General features: G+C 39.5%; 1 protein-coding gene and 1 long non-coding RNA gene across 12 annotated transcripts in view; one reads left to right on the top strand and one right to left on the bottom strand.

Moving 5' to 3' along the window:
- Nucleotides 1-8,299, bottom strand: part of COBLL1 (cordon-bleu WH2 repeat protein like 1) — a 163,969-nt gene extending 155,670 nt beyond the window's left edge. For 8 of the 10 annotated variants that reach the window (XM_081814278.1, XM_081814279.1, XM_031038133.2 and 5 more), the window contains exons 1-2: nt 8,050-8,299; nt 7,223-7,340 (exon numbers count right to left, since the gene is read on the bottom strand). In XM_081814278.1, the coding sequence (XP_081670404.1) occupies nt 7,223-7,340; nt 8,050-8,293 (362 nt within the window). In that variant the 5' untranslated portion in view covers nt 8,294-8,299. Of the gene's footprint in view, nt 1-6,575; nt 6,796-7,222; nt 7,341-7,802; nt 7,822-8,049 lie in introns of those variants that run through there. The other 2 variants (XM_081814284.1, XM_081814287.1) reach the window with 2 other exon arrangements.
- LOC115943999 (uncharacterized) overlaps nt 7,012-16,940 on the top strand; it is a 38,841-nt gene continuing 28,912 nt past the window's right edge. The window contains exon 1 of one of the 2 annotated variants that reach the window (XR_014143569.1): nt 7,012-7,151. This is a non-coding gene — a long non-coding RNA (uncharacterized LOC115943999). Of the gene's footprint in view, nt 7,152-8,284; nt 8,454-16,940 lie in introns of those variants that run through there. The other variant, XR_014143570.1, reaches the window with a different exon arrangement.

Raw genomic sequence — 16,940 nt, 5'->3', positions numbered from 1 at the left:
TGCCCGCTACATATAACTGTTATGACTGTTCTATTTTATGATTAGTTATGTGGTTAATCTCTTACTGTGCCCACCTTGTAAATTAAACTTTATCACAGGTGTGTATGCGTAGGGGGAAAAAACGGTGTGTATATATAGGGTTCGGTACTATCCCCAGTTTCAGGCATCCACTGGGGGCTGGAACATATGGAACATATCCCCCATGGATAAAGGAGGGGGAGGAAGACTACAGTACTTTATGTATAATTGTTTACATTATCTCTAAAGCTCTCATTTCAATGCGCAGAGTGTTTCTAACAGGGAGAGAACAAGAGTAACCAGGGAGAATTAAAAGGAGGGATTCTGAAGCAATTCTCCCTGTTTCCCTAGCATCTGCATTGTCACCACCTCATAACCACAAGCCTGAAAGCCTTAATGGGGCTCTATTTTTTCTCTAAAGAGTGGGCAGTTAAGAAACCCACCTGGTTCAGTAGTATATGTGCTCTCCTCCCACAAAATTTCTGAAGGCCTGTTTCTGAGCAATATCCCAGAGTTATATAGCATGAAAAAGCACGGATATAATCAGGTTATTGCCCAACATAGGGCACAACACATATTGGAAACCCAAATACCTTAATTTATTGCCAATGAAACCTGGAAATTCTGACCTTCGTAAGGATTTATCACGATTTAAAATGTATTAAAACTTACAAATAGTACCAAGTTTTCAGCATTCTAGGAGTTGAGCTTAATAGACTTTTTCTCCTGCCTTGGCATTCTTTGCTGTCTTAATCCTGAGATGACCATCCCAATTAAAGTACTTTGTCAAATTACTCCGCATTTCAACTCTACAGCTTTGTTTATGTGTAAAGCCATTAAGTAGTTTTAACTTATTTACATTTATAAACAGCATTGTGAACTTAAACTATATTAAAATAATAATAAATTACCCACACTCACTCCATTATTTTTTCTTAAGACTAGTCAGTCTTTAAGAAGCTTTTCCAAGGGATTCATTCCTCAGATATGGAAGTTTGTATGCAAAACTGAAGACATTTGGCCCTTTATAAATAGTCCTGGGAAACTTCTTTCTCCCATACTTTTAGTTTATTTTTACTGTAACAGATGGGGGAAAAATTTAGCAAAGCAGTCATTAAAAAAAAAAAAAAGCCTTACAACAACTATCATACAAATGTTAGAACACTAAAAGCTTACAGATATGAAATATCTTTAACAACAAACAAAAACACTTGCTAGAAATTATAGAGGCAGTCTGACTTAACTCATAAAGTAGGTATAAACTCAAAGACCTAGATAGGAACTCTTTCAGCTTTGTTCCTAAACATCTTAATTATGTAGTAGTCATTTTTCATGAAAGTATCTCCAGCACAGAAGTTTAGAACTTCTCTTTAAAATATATTCCAGGGCGCCTGGGTGGCTCAGTTGGTTAAGCGACTGCCTTCGGCTCAGGTCATGATCCTGGAATCCCAGGATCAAGTCCTGCATCGGACTCCCTGCCCAGCAGGGAGTCTGCTTCTCCCTCTGACCCTCCCCCTTCTCATGTGCTCTCTCTCTCTCTCATTCTCTCTCTCAAATAAATAAAATATTTAAAAAATAAAAATAAAAATAAATAAATAAAATATATTCCAATATCATATGTTAAAATTCTGCAATGCTTGCCAAGGGACCACGCCTGTCTTCACTTAAAAAAAAAAAAAAAAAATCGGGCGCCTGGGTGGCTCAGTTGGTTAAGCGACTGCCTTCGGCTCAGGTCATGATCCTGGAGTCCCTGGATCGAGTCCCGCATCGGGCTCCCTGCTCGGCAGGGAGTCTGCTTCTCCCTCTGACCCTCCCCCCTCTCACGTGCTCTCTCTCTCATTCTCTCTTTCAAATAAATAAATAAAATCTTTAAAAAAAAAAAATCACTAATCACCACTCTGCAAAATCTCTTACTATAAGATATATTTTGTTATATGCAAACAGAACATTAATCATTAATCATTTTGTTCCAATTTATATCTAAGTTTAATACTTAAAAGTCATCCTGCCAGTAAATAAACTTGAATTAAATAATAATCACTACTTCATTTATCGATTTCATAAGTTAGGCCAGGAGGGTCAGCAAACTTTATATATGGCCAAGGTAAATATTTTTAGCTTTGCAGGCCATATGATCTCTGTCTGGACCATTCAGCTATAATGAGAAAGCAGTCATAGACAATAGGCAAATGAGCGGGTATGGCTGTGTGCCAGTAAAACTCTACAGAAACAGAGGATAAGAGAATAATATCTAGAATATATACAAAACTCCTAAAATTCAACCAAAAAAGCAAACCCAACTAAAAAATAGGCAAAGAACTTAGACATTTCTCAAAAGAAGATATGCAAATAAACAATAAGGACATGAAATGATGCTCAACATCAGTAATCACTAGGAAAATGCAAGTCAAAACTACAATGAGATACCACCTCACACACACTCATTAGGATGGCTACTATTTAAAAAAAATAACAAACAGGAACCAACAAGGGTTGGCAACCCTTGTGCGCTGTTGTTGGAATGTTAAAATAGTACAACCAAGAGTTGTATGGTTGTATGAAAAGAGTATGGTTGCCCTCAAAAAATTAGAAATAGAATTACCATTTGATCCAGCAATTCTACTTCAAAAGAACTGAAAGCAGGGTCTTAAAAAGATATCTGTATACCCATGTTCCTAGCAGCATTATTCACAATAGCTAAAATAAGGAAGCAACCCAGTGTCCATCCACAGATAAGCACAATGTAGAATATTATTCAGCCCTAAAAAAGAAATTATGATATATGCTACAGTATGAACTTTGAGAACATTATGCTAAGTGAAATAAGCCAATCACACACACACAAAAAAATAGAGACTGTTTGATTCCACTTATACAAGCTACCCAGAGTGGTCAAAATCACAGAGACAGAAAGTAGAATGATGGCTGCCAGGGGATGGGGGGAGAGGAAAGGGGGAGCTATGTTTAACGGGTATGAAGTTTCAGTTCTACATGACGGTGGCCATGCCTGTACAACAATATGAATGTACCACTGAACTGTACACTTAAAAATGTTTAAGATAAATCTTGTTATATGCATTTTACCAACAACAAGTTACAATTAAAACCAAATAGGTGAATTTCAGCCTTCTGGACTTACTTTGCTTGGCCATAGTTTGCTGATCAGAGACTTAAGCTATTATATATTAAGCTTGAAGCATAAACAATGTTTTAAAGCTAACATGAAAGTACCATTTCTATACTAACATCATGTTCTTTTCCTGCAGACTTGAGAGAGTTTCTTTGGTAAAGCTCTTAACATCAGCAGCCAATCTCCTAGTGATTAGAAAACGTGTTTTATATAACGTAAGGGCTCACAAGTTTTGACTAATTAAATGAAAGCAGTTGTCTCAATAACATGAAGCGTGTATTATATAAATACACCTGGCATTTCAATACTGTAATAAGGTCATAACATTATTCAATATCCTCTAACACATTTAGAGGAAATTAGACTTTGGACAAAAAGTTATAATATTACCTTAATTTCATTTTTTTTATTTGGTAATCAAAAATTCCTAATTTGAAAGTATACTATAAATTTAATAGCCACCTAATAGCAAAAATAAGTTTGTCATATGACAAAAGAAGGCTGTCAGTTAACTATATGTTATATCATCCCGAACACATGAAAATGTTCAATATTTTGAAGACATAAACCAAACATTTAAGTTCCTTTTAAATCCTAGGCATTGGGGTTTTTCATATGCATTAGAATTTGTAGGAGTTTTTAAACATATAAACATGATTTTTAAAAGAGTCAGGGCAAGACATTTATAAAGCCACTCTAAATAAAAATACTTTGGCCATTCAGAGTAATCCATAGTGGCAAACATTGGGTGCCAACATGCCTACTGAGGAAGAGCACAGGAATGGGGATCAGATCTTGTTTTGTTACTCTTTCATCACTTAAAGTTGTGTGGCTCTGAGTTAGTTAGTTTAGCTCTCAGAGCCTCAGTTTCCACAAGTGCAAAGTGGTGTTAATATACTTCCTCAGAAAGGAGTAGCAATTTTTTTTAAATATTACTATAAAGCACCTAAATGGAATCTTTAAAGAAGCAAACTAAAGCTGGAAGTGAGGATCCTGAGTTACCTAAAAATGATTAATAGCAACCCCTATTCCATTTATGGCTTCACCTCCATCTCAGATGTTGACACTTAATCAATGGTTCTCAGATCTGATAGCACACTACAATCACTGAAGCAGCATTTAAAACCTCTCCACAGCTTGTCCCAGCATAGGCCAAATAAAATCAGAATGGGTAGCAGGTGTGAGACCATGGGTGTTAGTTTTAAAGATCCCTAGGTAATTCTCATGTTGCAACCTCAGCTAAGATAGTCAACTTCTAAGTAATCAATGTTAGCTAACAAGAATTCAGTTTATACAACCAGTAAAATTTTAGAGCCAGCAGTGCATCCAAATAATAGCTTAAAAAAGTAGCTGCTAAATCATTTAATTTTTTCTGTGCCTGCAATGAACTCCATAGCTCCAAAGCTGCAAAATTATAAAGTAGGTTTTTTATCCCGGTCCATTCCTGAAAATTTGTTTCAGAATCAAAACATTAAGGTCCCTCAAAGCAAGGTTAACTACATTTAGTTTTGACATTTAAATTTCAATAAATTAAAAAACAAAGGGGGGCTATCTGTTCAGGGCAAGTAAAAAACATAAGCAGTAGGAGTTCTAAAGATAATGTACCCAAACTGACTCTTTGAAATTTATATGTATCTTACAGTGGTCAGTTAAAGATTAAAAAAAAAAAAATGCAATGAACTAGGCAACCAAAGTCCTGGGTTTTCCTTCAGGTTTTGCCACTCATTTGTTCTGGGACTTCAGCAAAGTCACTCAGTGTCTCCAGGCTTCAGATTCTCATTTGTAAAATATAGAGTTGCACTAGATTTCTTTAAAATGACCTGTTACAACAATGCAAAACTTGGAAAATTACAGAGGGATTCCTTACAGCAGGGATATCCAAGGAGGACTAAACTAGGCCTCATAGGTTATTAGGGTGATGAGTCCTGGTTTAATTAGTTTTATAGTAAGGAATTTACTTCCCAAACCCAATAATTTATTGTAACACTTTGAGATTGCTCCCTCCCACCTCCCATAAACCCATATCTAGGATACTTCTTTCCCCACAATCCAATCATGTTTAACGTTTTGGGATTGAGAAAAAGAACAAAAACAATACTGTACTGAATATTCAACAAATATAACAGGCACTTGGGATATGCCAAGGGACAAGATAGAAAAGTGAAAGATGACTTTTTTTTATGCTTATACTTTGCAGATATTGATCACTTCTCTAAATAGAATGTAAGGTAAAATGATACAGCCAGGGTGTTACTCTAGATAGGATGTTGAAGCATTTTTGCAGATGTCCCACCTTAAATTTGGAGAGAGGGTCAAATTCCTTAAAAGTATTTTCTTCATAGTTGAAGAATTAGATAAAGTAGTTTTGTACATTTTCAAGAATGTATCCGCTTAAGCTTTAAATTCTCCAAAGTGAAATCTGAAGTCGTGCTTATCATTAGATAGCTCTTTCCACTCCTTCATCCCAAAGCCATCTGATCTCACCTATTTTACTCAAAAGTATTGATTTCTGAACACTTAGTAAGTATATTTCGTGTATATGCATATTCTGTCGTTTTTTAATTGTCCCTTAATACATTTTCAAATCCACCGGTTTAATACTATCTTATTTTGTGGCACTCAAATACATTTCTGTATTCCTGAAAGTTTCATCTTCCATTTACGTATCTCGGCTGTTCCATTTAGAGGCCCATGCTTTGATGATTAAGATCTTTCTATCAATACATTTCTTTACTCACACATCCTGATGCGAGAATAAATGGAAGAATATATAATACTGAACAATGAAAACACTGGGAAAATAGGAACGGAAGTCAACAGCAACAGGGCTATTTGCAGAGGGGAGAAGACAATTCGAACAAATGAAAGAATTCATACACTACATGTTTCCTCTACGTAAGCATTATGCTAAATATCTTTTATATTAGTCATGTTGCTTTGAGACTTTTCCATGTTTCCTCTAGACAACTGCCAATGTTCGCATGGTCTCTGATGAATAAACATGCTGTGACTTGCTTCTAAGGAAATGCCTGTCATGTTCCAGGGAAAAATGACTTCTCTACTCTTCAGTCAGGGAAACTGCACAACTCTCATTCATTAGTTACAAAGTCGATTTTTCCTTAACGTTTCTTTTCTGGAATATTTGTGTTCTCTTTAGGGCATTAGAGCCTTCAGATTAACTATCACAAAAGAAACTGAGTTGGGGGAACATATGTAGGAAAAGTTACACTACATCAAAGCGGTTCCCACTTCAGAAGCTCAAAGAGCGCCCAAACAGCCTTCACTGTTTACCAAGACGAAGGTTATTTTCAGGTTCTCCCCATCTCTTGCAGAACTACCTGTTCTCATTACTGTTTACCCAAACGCTTAGCAAGGTGATTATTAGCATATCTGGCAGGAAGACATGCTTCATTTAATATTAACTCACCATGTGACAGCCCCTTCCCCTCCAATCTCTCTTCAAACACGTGAGGACTCAAAGAAAGTATGGTTGTTTGCAGTCTGACTTTGCGCTACGCTCTGGCACCCGCAATTGGCCACAGGCACGCACACCCCCAATCAGAGGCGCTCACCCTGCCGGGTCCCGGAACTGTCATGCGGGCTGACAGCTGGTACGCCCTCCCGCGGCCCTCCACCGCTCGCAGAAAGCCCCCTCCTTACAGTCACTTTGACACTGCTCACCTGCCCGGGCCTCAGCCCTCAGCCAAAGAAACTTTCTTCCCCCTTCCCAAGAGCTCACATACAGGTATCGTCCGCCGCTCTTCCAGAGCACCAAACAAGGGACTCTTTGTTACAATTTTTGCTCCAGGACTTCTCACCCAATTCCTAGCATTCAGCTGCCCTTCGGCAACTCAGAGCAGCCCCAGCAGAAAAGCAATCAAAACTACCATATCCCTTCGCCCCCGCGCGCCCTCCAAGGAGGCCGGGAGGAAGCAGCCTCCTCGGCTGCCTATCCCGCCGCCAGTGAGTCAGGCAGCTGGCAGGGCAGCGAGTTGCCAGTCAGGTAAACGCGCTGCGGCGGCCTTGCTGCCCTCGCCCTCCCGGGAGAACTTCGGCGCGGCGCTCTAGGCTTACCCGGTTGGGGCGGCGGGAGGCGTGGGCGCCGCCAGGGCGTCCTGCGAGCGCGGGGTTCGGCTGTCCATCGCCCTGCGGGGCGCGGCGCGGACTCCAGTTCCGAGGCGGCGTGTCACTACTAAAGTGGGAGAGGCCGGCTGGTCAGGGCGGGACGCGCGCTACCGGAGGCCTGAGCGGGGCGGGCCGCGCGTCAAGAGCCCGCCCGAGCCCCCCAGCCCCGGGCCGGTCGGCCTCCGGGTGCGCTCCCACCTGCGGGCCGAGGCTCCCAGCCCGCGGGGCCCCCCCGCCTCAGGTCCTAGTGGCCGCCCGCTGCTGCGGCGGCGGAAGGCGGCGCTGCAGCCCCCGCCCCGTGGGGCTTACTGGGTAGCCATTTGGCGCCTCTTGGGGCGGGAGAGGAGCTGCCCAGGCTGGAAGGAGGAGGAGAAGGGCAAGAAGCGAGGCTCACAGGCACCGCCGCCACTCCGGCAGCGCGTCTCCGGGCTCCCCTGGCCGAGTTTGCACAAACAAAACGCCCTGGGGAAACTTTTCGCGAAGAAAAGTTGGGAGGGCTAATTCCTCTTTTCCCACCCAGGGCTCCTACTTTCTTTTCAGAAGGAGACTGGCTCGCCTGTCCTTTCCCGCGGCTTCCTCTCCCACTCTTCCCTCCCCCGGGCCGCGCGCTCGTAGTTGGTCTCTCAAGCCGGGGCTTGAAGGCGTAGAGCGCGGCAGCCTCTCCCAGCCTCAGCCCCGCGCGGGCCGGGCCGAGGCAGCGCCTCCCCCTGCCTTGCGGGCGGGGTGGCTGGCCCTCACCGGGCGCCGCGGGGCCTTCCCCTAGCCGGCTCACTCACACTGCCCCATTTCCCTGCCCAGAGCTCCGGAGCTCGCCGCCACCTCCGCCGGTCGGCCACCCAGAAGTGGTGACGAGGCTCGGTGGCATCGGAGCGAGAGAGGCAGTGAGCCGGAGACAAAAACGGGCGGGGGTGGGCGAGAACCGGGTAGGAATTTCCCTCCCACCCGATTTCGGGTCTTTGGGGTTCGGCTGGGGGAGCGGAACGGAAAGGAAACTCCCGTGAAGAGCGTTCCCATTCCCATCGCTAGGGCGTCGCTTCGGGAAGCCCGGCGCGCGGGAGCCGAACAGGTGGGGAGGAAGGGAGGGTACCTGCCCTGCGAGGACCGGAGGGGAGGACCTGGGCTGCCGCGGAAGTGCGGAGAGAAACTCGCCCAACTGGGCCTGCAGCTCGCTCTCCCTGTGGTACGACCTTCCACATCCAGGGCGGTTTGTTTCTTACCCCCCCCCCCCCGCCAACTTGACCTCTAAGGTTGCTCTTCGTTTAAAAGCGCACCTGTGACACTGATTTTTCTAATCGGTGGCAGGTTTAAGCTTGCCCTGTCTTCAGAGGTGTATTTCTTTCTTTTTAAGCATATAACAGCTGTGACGTGAGGACTGGAAAATAATGTCTGATGATAATCTATTAACTAAGAACAAATGATCGATTTTATTCGCCTCTTGGAAATTTTACAGGAATAAAAGAATCACAGATGCAGCTGCGTGCTTGTTTGTACATTTTAGTTCCCATGCGCCTGCTCTGTAGATGGTTCTTTACACCTGACAAATAGGTATATTTGCATATCTTGTATATTATAAATGCCAATTGTAAGGTGCAAGCCATTTTTGATGGGCCCAAAGGCTTGCTTTCAGAAAAATAACGTGAAATTAAGAAATTAACCTTAGACTACAGTTTAAGAATAAAAATATTTCAATGAACTATTGCAGAGACTAGGTGAAAGCATGGTAAAGGAGGCCTCTTGGGATATTAGCATCACGTAACAAATCTGTGTTGGCCACTTCACCCCAGTGATAGGATAACGTTTGACAGATGGTAAAAATTAAACTGATATGTAAAACTAAGTCTTGACTAAATGCTCCTTAGTATCTAAGCATTGTAGCAATCAAAAAGATTGCTGAAACTAACATACTAAATACCTAGCAATATGCCATTTGTCTGTTATGGGCACTCATTACTATGTATTCCTTTCTGTGCATAATTCCTTTCAATGTATCTTTACATAGGAAAAGTGGGGGGAAGTAGCTTATTTAGATAATGAAACCGAATCAGAAAAAGTTGCATTTTAATATTTTACCTGATTTAAATATTAATCAATTAAATTAAATATGTCTGGCTTTTAGTCTCTAAGGTTAAACAATTTCATGAATTAATCATGCCTCTAAATGACTAACTTTTACAGTTGCTTGCACAGACAGTAATGCAAGCATTGAGTAACAGTGAAACTAGTCTATTGACTTTCGATCACAGAAATCAAAATTAAACTTTAATTAGTTTCGATCTTAATTTATGACATGCTAATAAATATTGACTCCATTAGTCTAACCTGAAACATCAAACATTTTCATAACGTTTCAGTGATCACCAATTTTTCCTGTCCTAGTTTTAGGCGTAGGTAGGATTACACTCTCCGCCCCACTGAAATTAGGTAGAGCCATGTAATTTGTTTTAGGAAGTAAATGTGAACAGACATGAAACGTTTCATTTCCTGGTGGAATCACTGAAGGGCCAGTGCTTGACTCTATGCTCTCTTTCCTAGCTGCTGCAATGGTGGAATTGAGTATTAAGATGGAAGGGCACAGGACTGAGGTATCCTGGAGGCATTCCAGGCATTACTTAGCCTTCCTTAGGTATAATCATGGTTGACAACTTTCCGAATCACTAATAGGCTAGACCTGATGTTCTTTTCATATGGTACTAACCTACACTCCCTAGAGTCTGCTAGTTACATACATAGTTCATTAGCAAAACAGTAATCACAGTTGCTATAAACTATCTCCTCCCAATCCTTTCCTCTGGTTATGCTCAACTGTTGCAAAATTACCCAAGTTTCCAAGATTTTGGTAAATTTCTCTCTGGAAATCTCCCTCCCTTCATTCCATCCAACCATTTTTAATGTGTGTACTTAGGTATTTTCTCTTCTGAAAGACCTCCTGACTACATGGGTAGAATTAGCCCTTCCCTTTCTTAGCCCCAGTAAATTCTGTTAGGTGGGGCCTGGGCCCCATGATATTTTCAGTTTTCAGTTACACAATAACGGGGTGTGTAGTGGGGGTGAACTTAAGGGTCCATGTCTCATCCTTTGCGACCTGAAAGGATTGCCCAGAACACTGAACGCTCTTTGCAGCTATCTGTGGAATGAATAAAGGAGTGAAGAAATCCTTTAAGACTCCATTCCTCAGTGAAATTTTAAGAGGCAAGTGGAAACTTAAATCAGGACAGGTGTTTTCAATTTAAAATAACTGTTAGACCATTTTAAATGGAACAGATGGTGAGTTTGTCCCTTTTGGGAGAGACTTATTGTCCACATGGTTAGCTACCTGATGGGGTTAGTTTCGAAATCACCAGGTAGAAAGAAGATCCATTTAGCTATATATCTCTTTGAATGATAGTTTAGGTTTCAGATTTCTGCTTGGAGAGTATTGAAATGGAGAAAGGTTTACATACTTAATAAATATGTATGTGCTCATATAAAAAGCAAACACTGTATAAAGTGGGCAATGCAAAAATTATTGGAGAAATAGAATTGGAGTTTGTCTAAATATTTTGTAAACTATTGGGACAATGAAAAACTTTTTAATATTTAAGTATGTTTAAATATTTGAGTATACGTGCCGCTGAATAGATTTATTTAAAACAAAAATCAGGGGCGCCTGGGTGGCTCAGTCGTTAAGCGTCTGCCTTCGGCTCAGGTCATGATCCCAGGGTCCTGGGATCCAGCCCCGCATCGGGCTCCCTGCTCCACGGGAAGCCTGCTTCTCCCTCTCCCACTCCCCCTGCTTGTGTTCCCTCTCTTGCTGTGTCTCTCTCTGTCAAATAAATAAAATCTTTAAAAAAAAAATCATACTTCAGAGGTGATAAATATCTTCGTGTGCACTTCACTTTAGCATAGTATAGCCTAAAGAAAGTGCTTTTTTTACGTCTTACTAGATTGTGTATGTGTGTGCGTGTGTGTGAGGTTTTATATAGCAAGATCAGAGATGTTGGAAGGTAGTATTCAATTTTAATGAACCTCTTCAGACTTTGTATCTCATAGAAGCCCCTTAATCTCAGGCAAGCATGTCTTTATTATTATTATTATTGTCTTTTTTTTAAGATTTTATTTATTTATTTGACAGAGAGAGACACAGCGAGACAGGAAACACAAGCAGGGGGAGTAGAAGAGGGAGAAGCAGGCTTCCCTCAGAGCAGGGAGCCTGATGCGGGGCTGGATCCCAGGACCCTGGGATCATGACCTGAGCCAAAGGCAGACGCTTAACGACTGAGCCACCCAGGCACCCCTATTATTAAGGTCTTTATGAGAGTTTATTGATGACAACAGAGAGCTAAAAGTCAGGCTCATGGCTTTATTCCCAAGTCTGGAATATATACATTATAGTTTATTATCATTTTATCTTCTTATCGTGTTCTTATAATTTAGAATACTCCTACTGACTTAAAACATAGTGTTGTTAGAAGTCAGTGTCTTCCATATAAATACTCCATGAGAGAGCTTTATCCTAAAGTACCCAAATCTTTTTTTTCCTCTGGCAGCCAGGAATCTTTGACAGGTTTTCTACTTAGTCACCACTGTCTCTGTCTTTACCATTGGCATAATTGCTTGTCCTTCTTCTCTTATTTATCATCTTATTTTAATGCCTTTCATTTTCAAACTGCCCAGTAATTGTTTCAAAGGTGAAAATAAATTCTATATATATATATATAATGTTTAAGATTTTATTTATTTATTTGAAAGAGAGAGAGCACAAGTGGGGGGGCACTCTGCTCTGAAGACAGAAATATATTTGCAGGAATTTGTGAAAAATGATTAAATTTTTAAATGATTGTGTGTTTGTCTAATGTCTAATGTATGTAAAACTTACAGATTAGTTTTGTCCATTGAAATTACTTCTGGAGCAATTGTTAATTACATTTATTTAAAAGCAAAACAGGGGGGCGCCTGGGTGGCTTAGTCGTTAAGTGTCTGCCTTTGGCTCAGGTCATGATCCCAGAGTCCTGGAATACAGCCCCGCATCAGACTCCCTGCTCGGTGGGAAGCCTGCTTCTCCCTCTCCTACTCTCTCTGCTTGTGTTCCCTCTCTAGCTGTCTCTCTCTCTCTGTGTCAAATAAATAAATAAAATCTTTAAAAAAAAAAGCAAAACAGGGACACCTGGCTGGCTCAGTCCATGGAGCATGCAACTCTTGATCTCAAGGTCATGATTTCAAGCCCCACATTGGGTGTAGAGCTTACTTAAAAAAAAATTAAAAGCATATACAATAACTAAAGGTTGTATTGTTTATGTAGTTTTTAATAACCATGGTAATCATAGCCATTTTTATTTGTAAAGAATGCTCATAGAATTTATAGTATGTGAAATAAGTAACATACTCAAATGAAATGGTAATATAATGATTATATTTTTAAGTGTTTAATACATATTTCCTATTTAAGTATTGTGGACCACACGTATGGTTTTGGAGGGTACTTGCGTGTGGAGGATGTTGTATTTTTTATAGGTTTTTTAATACTAATAAACAGAAGAGGTCATATTTGGCTATACCATTTCCAAAATATCAGTAAATCCATTTTTCTTCTATGAAGTTTAATATTTACTTGTATCAGAGTTTAAAGAAAATAAGAATAGTACTATTTATAGAATAAAGTGTAAATTGTGCTTTTCATGGCCTTATGTTTGGAATTATAATTATATTATGTTATATCATTTATCTTTTGGGGGGGTCATTAATATGCAAGCATTCTAGAGACTGTAAGTACCGAAATAAAATAATAATAATAAAAATAAATAATAAAAATAATAATTATCAATAATAATAATAAAATAAATTTAAAAATAATAAAATTAAAAAATTAAAATACCAAAATAAATATGATTTCTTGTCAATTTTATTATATTTTATCTTTCAAAATTTAGAAAATCTCTGTATATTTTCTTAGCATAGAATTTCCAAGTAGATTATATATTTATGAATTAAATTTTGAATAAAAGGAGTATTTATTGAATATCTGAAATACCTAGCATTGAGTTTGAGAAACAAAGATGGCAAAGACACTGCCTCTGCCCTGGAGGGGCTGACAGACCACTAGGTTCATCAGTAATATTTTTGTGGGACTCAATCAAGTGAAAATCTAAAGAAAATTGGTCAATAGTCATTTGTAGGATCCCTACCTCTCTTCCAATAGATAAAATAAAACATTTTTTCAAACCTAATTATCAAAAGAAGAAATACCTGAGTTTAGTATGCTATGGCTCTTATAAATGGCACTATATTTCTATAATATCATATATATTTCTAAGCAAAGACTCTTATTAACATGCACACATTCCAGGATAGAAGTGAGGCCTCTGGAAACATGCATGGTCATGCAGACATGTAAAGTATTTCGTACTATAGGCAGGCAGGAGGGCAGAGTTTTCAGTGCCCATCCAAATTCCAAGCTACAGATTCTGCTATGTCAACACCAAGTTTTCTAAAATCCATTTTCTTACTCCCTCTCTAAGATGTCTTTTTGTCAAAATGAATTTCTGTTTCTAGATTCTATAATTCTGTTACTAGCAGTAATTGTCTAACTCATTGGAAAACAGTGAGCCCTTTTATGTTGTTAAAGTATCAGCTCTGTTTGAAAGACAATTATCATATGATCTCACTTATATTTGGAATTTAAGAAACAAAACAGGATCATAGGGGGAGAGAGGAAAAAATAAAACAGACGAAATCAGAGAGGGAGACAAAACATATGAGACTCTTAATCATAGGAAGCAGGCTGAGGGTTGCTGGAAGGGAGGGCGGTGGGGGATGGGGTAGCTGGGTGATGGACATTAAGGAGGGCACGTGATGTAATGAGTACTGGATATATTATATAAGATTGATGAATCACTGACCCCTACCTCAGAAGCCAATAATACATTATATGTTAATTAATTGAATTTAGAAAATGGAAAAAGAAATTAAAAGTTCAAAATAAAAGTATCAGCTCTGTTAAAATTAACCTTGTGATTTATAATTTTTTTTTTAAGATTTTATTTATTTATTTGACAGAGAGAGACATAGCGAGAGAGGGATCACAAGCAGGGGAGTGGGAGAGGGAGAAGCAGGCTTCCCGCTGAGCAGGGAGCCTGATGTGGGGCTGGATCCCAGGACCCTGGGATCATGACCTGAGCGGAAGGCAGACGCTTAATGACTGAGCCATTCAGGTGCCCCGTGATTTATAATTTAAACACCATTCTTACATGGATGTTTTCTCCCTTTTCTTAAAAAACAAAAATAGGCTAAGGACAAAAAAATAAATTTAATTATATCTTAATATTGCCTATTGAATTGTAACTATAGATGGGAGCTACTTTTCTCCCTTAAGGAGCTTCGTAAGCCCTTAAATACTTGTTGGTTTCCATGTATCTCAAAATGTACAACTTTGACCGAGGCAGCCACTGACTCTGGCTTTCCAGACATAAAACCTAACAAGTCTCAGCATATTTCATTCTGCCAGGAGCTCCTCATCTAACTCCTCTGCCTTTTCTCTTGAGAGGCTGAGCATGTGTGTGGTTAACTAAGTACCACAGCAGTTAAGAGCTCAGGCTCTGGAGCCAGACAGACTTGGGTTCACATCCCTGGCTTGGCTACTCCCTATCTGGGTAACATTAGAAGAGTTACTGTTTCTGGGAAAGAATAAGCATTCAGGGAAGGCAAAATAAGCATCCAGTAAGGGTGATGGAAACCCTTAAAGAATGGAAGCCACTTTTGTCTTGGTTAAGGCCTAGTCTGTAAAGCAGAACTCTTCCTGCTTCATGCTGGGAGCTTCTGGATTTTTGTGCCTGTGATGACCGTGGTCAAGTCATTCGACTATTGAATCTTCATTTCCTTATCTCTATAATGAGTCTCAGTCTCCATCTTGATTACTTGAGTAATCAAGTTCATTGCATTAAAAACTATTGAATTTATGTATACGGACTATTAATAACAAAACTTCATGTTGTAACAACTTGGAAAGTGCTTTCTTTCACTGAGTCTAGTTTGAGTCCTTTAAGAGTTTGCAGAGATATCTCTATTTTACAGTTCTGCAAATTGAAGCAAATGACTTGCCTGAGGACTCAATACTAGTGAAGTGGCAAAATGAGGAGCAAAAGTTATTTTTTTCTGTTTTATTATTTTTAGTAACATTACAGTTACCTTGCTGCAAGGGCTTAGTCCACAGAAAATTATTATTATATAAATATCATGCTGAATATCCTTTACCATCTCTGAATCCTAGATCAAAGGTACTGGCTACCTAAACCTGCCTTGTCCCAAAAGACCTACTTTAGTTTGGGGAGACTTTGAGACTGTGAATGTTTCCAGTTTCATCCAAGAAATATGAAGGTCAGAAAGGCAAAACACAAAAATTTAAAGATGATCAGAAATTCAGCTGGAGTGAGCTACCCTTGACCTAAATTAATTACACTGTATATTTCCCTCTACTTACAAGATAAAAAAAAAAAAAAAAAATTACCTGGGAATATCAAAGGCAGCCAGTCAAGGAAAATAACTCACAAACTATATATTTGGAATATGGATGGTATGATGGAAAGAGCACACTACTAAAAGTCCAGGTAAAGTAATAGGAATTACTATATCTAGCACGTATCAGGTATAGTTTTTTTCATTTTTTGATCATTAATTATTGGCTATTTTAACTATTTTGCACTGGTGACTGTGGTAGAAGTGGAAAAATGTGATAGGAAACAGAAAAGGGTGGAATTATAAACTGATTGTATATATGTGAGTGTATCAACTTTGAGTCTTTTTTATATGTTAATGGAGAAAATAATACTTATTTCATTAACAGACTGAACAGAATGTCTAGCACATCCAGGGTACTCAGGCAGCTTTGACCATACAAGTCTAAGTCTGAATTAAAAAGGTACTCAAAGGTTGATTTTAAAGTAGGGTATCCAGGGATGCCTGGGTGGCTCAGTAGGTTAAGCGACTGCCTTGGGCTCAGGTCATGATCCCAGGGTCCTGGAATGGAGTCCTGCATCGGGGCTCCCTGCTCCACAGGGGGCCTGCTTCTCCCTCTGACATTCCTTCTGCCACTCCCACTGCTTGTGCTCTAAAATCTTAAAAAAAAAAAAAAAAAAGTACTCCAAAAAAAGGTAGTAGAAGGAGCTATGCAGATCACTGTTGACTAAAATATTTTCTTCTGGGTATACAGCATTTATCAGACATTATAAGATACTTAGGTAGAAGATTATTTGCATAAGGTGATTTTCTTTGGTGTGTTTTTGTATGATTATGTATTTATAGGAGCTACTGTATAAAAAATTCAGTTAGTATATATTTTCTAGATCTGTATTTACAGTTTTCTGTTGTAATAAATAAGGTGGATAACTTGAGTCAAGAACAAATATTCTCATACAGAGATCTGGGAATGTACTAAGTAAATAATGTATAGTTATCTTTGGAATAAAAACATGAAAATGGAATTAAGATGTTCTTTCTGAGGGTGCGAAGGATTGATATACAACCGTATCAGTTTTAACCTCTGAATTCCCTGACTGCATGGGAACTATTTATGACTATCAGTGACCTGTTATTTGGAATGTTACTAAAACATAGTTTTATGTCAGGCAAGTATGAGTCTACTTTCTATATATTTTGATTTGGATTAAGTATTGCCTCATAGCTGCAGGCATGATTC

The sequence above is a fragment of the Leptonychotes weddellii genome, chromosome 3 (genome assembly GCF_054177405.1).
Source record: "Leptonychotes weddellii isolate Sample4059 chromosome 3, ASM5417740v2, whole genome shotgun sequence".
Taxonomy (NCBI): domain Eukaryota; kingdom Metazoa; phylum Chordata; class Mammalia; order Carnivora; family Phocidae; genus Leptonychotes; species Leptonychotes weddellii.
The sequence above is the reverse complement of the archived record's forward strand: the minus strand, read 5'-3'. Positions and strand labels throughout refer to the sequence as shown.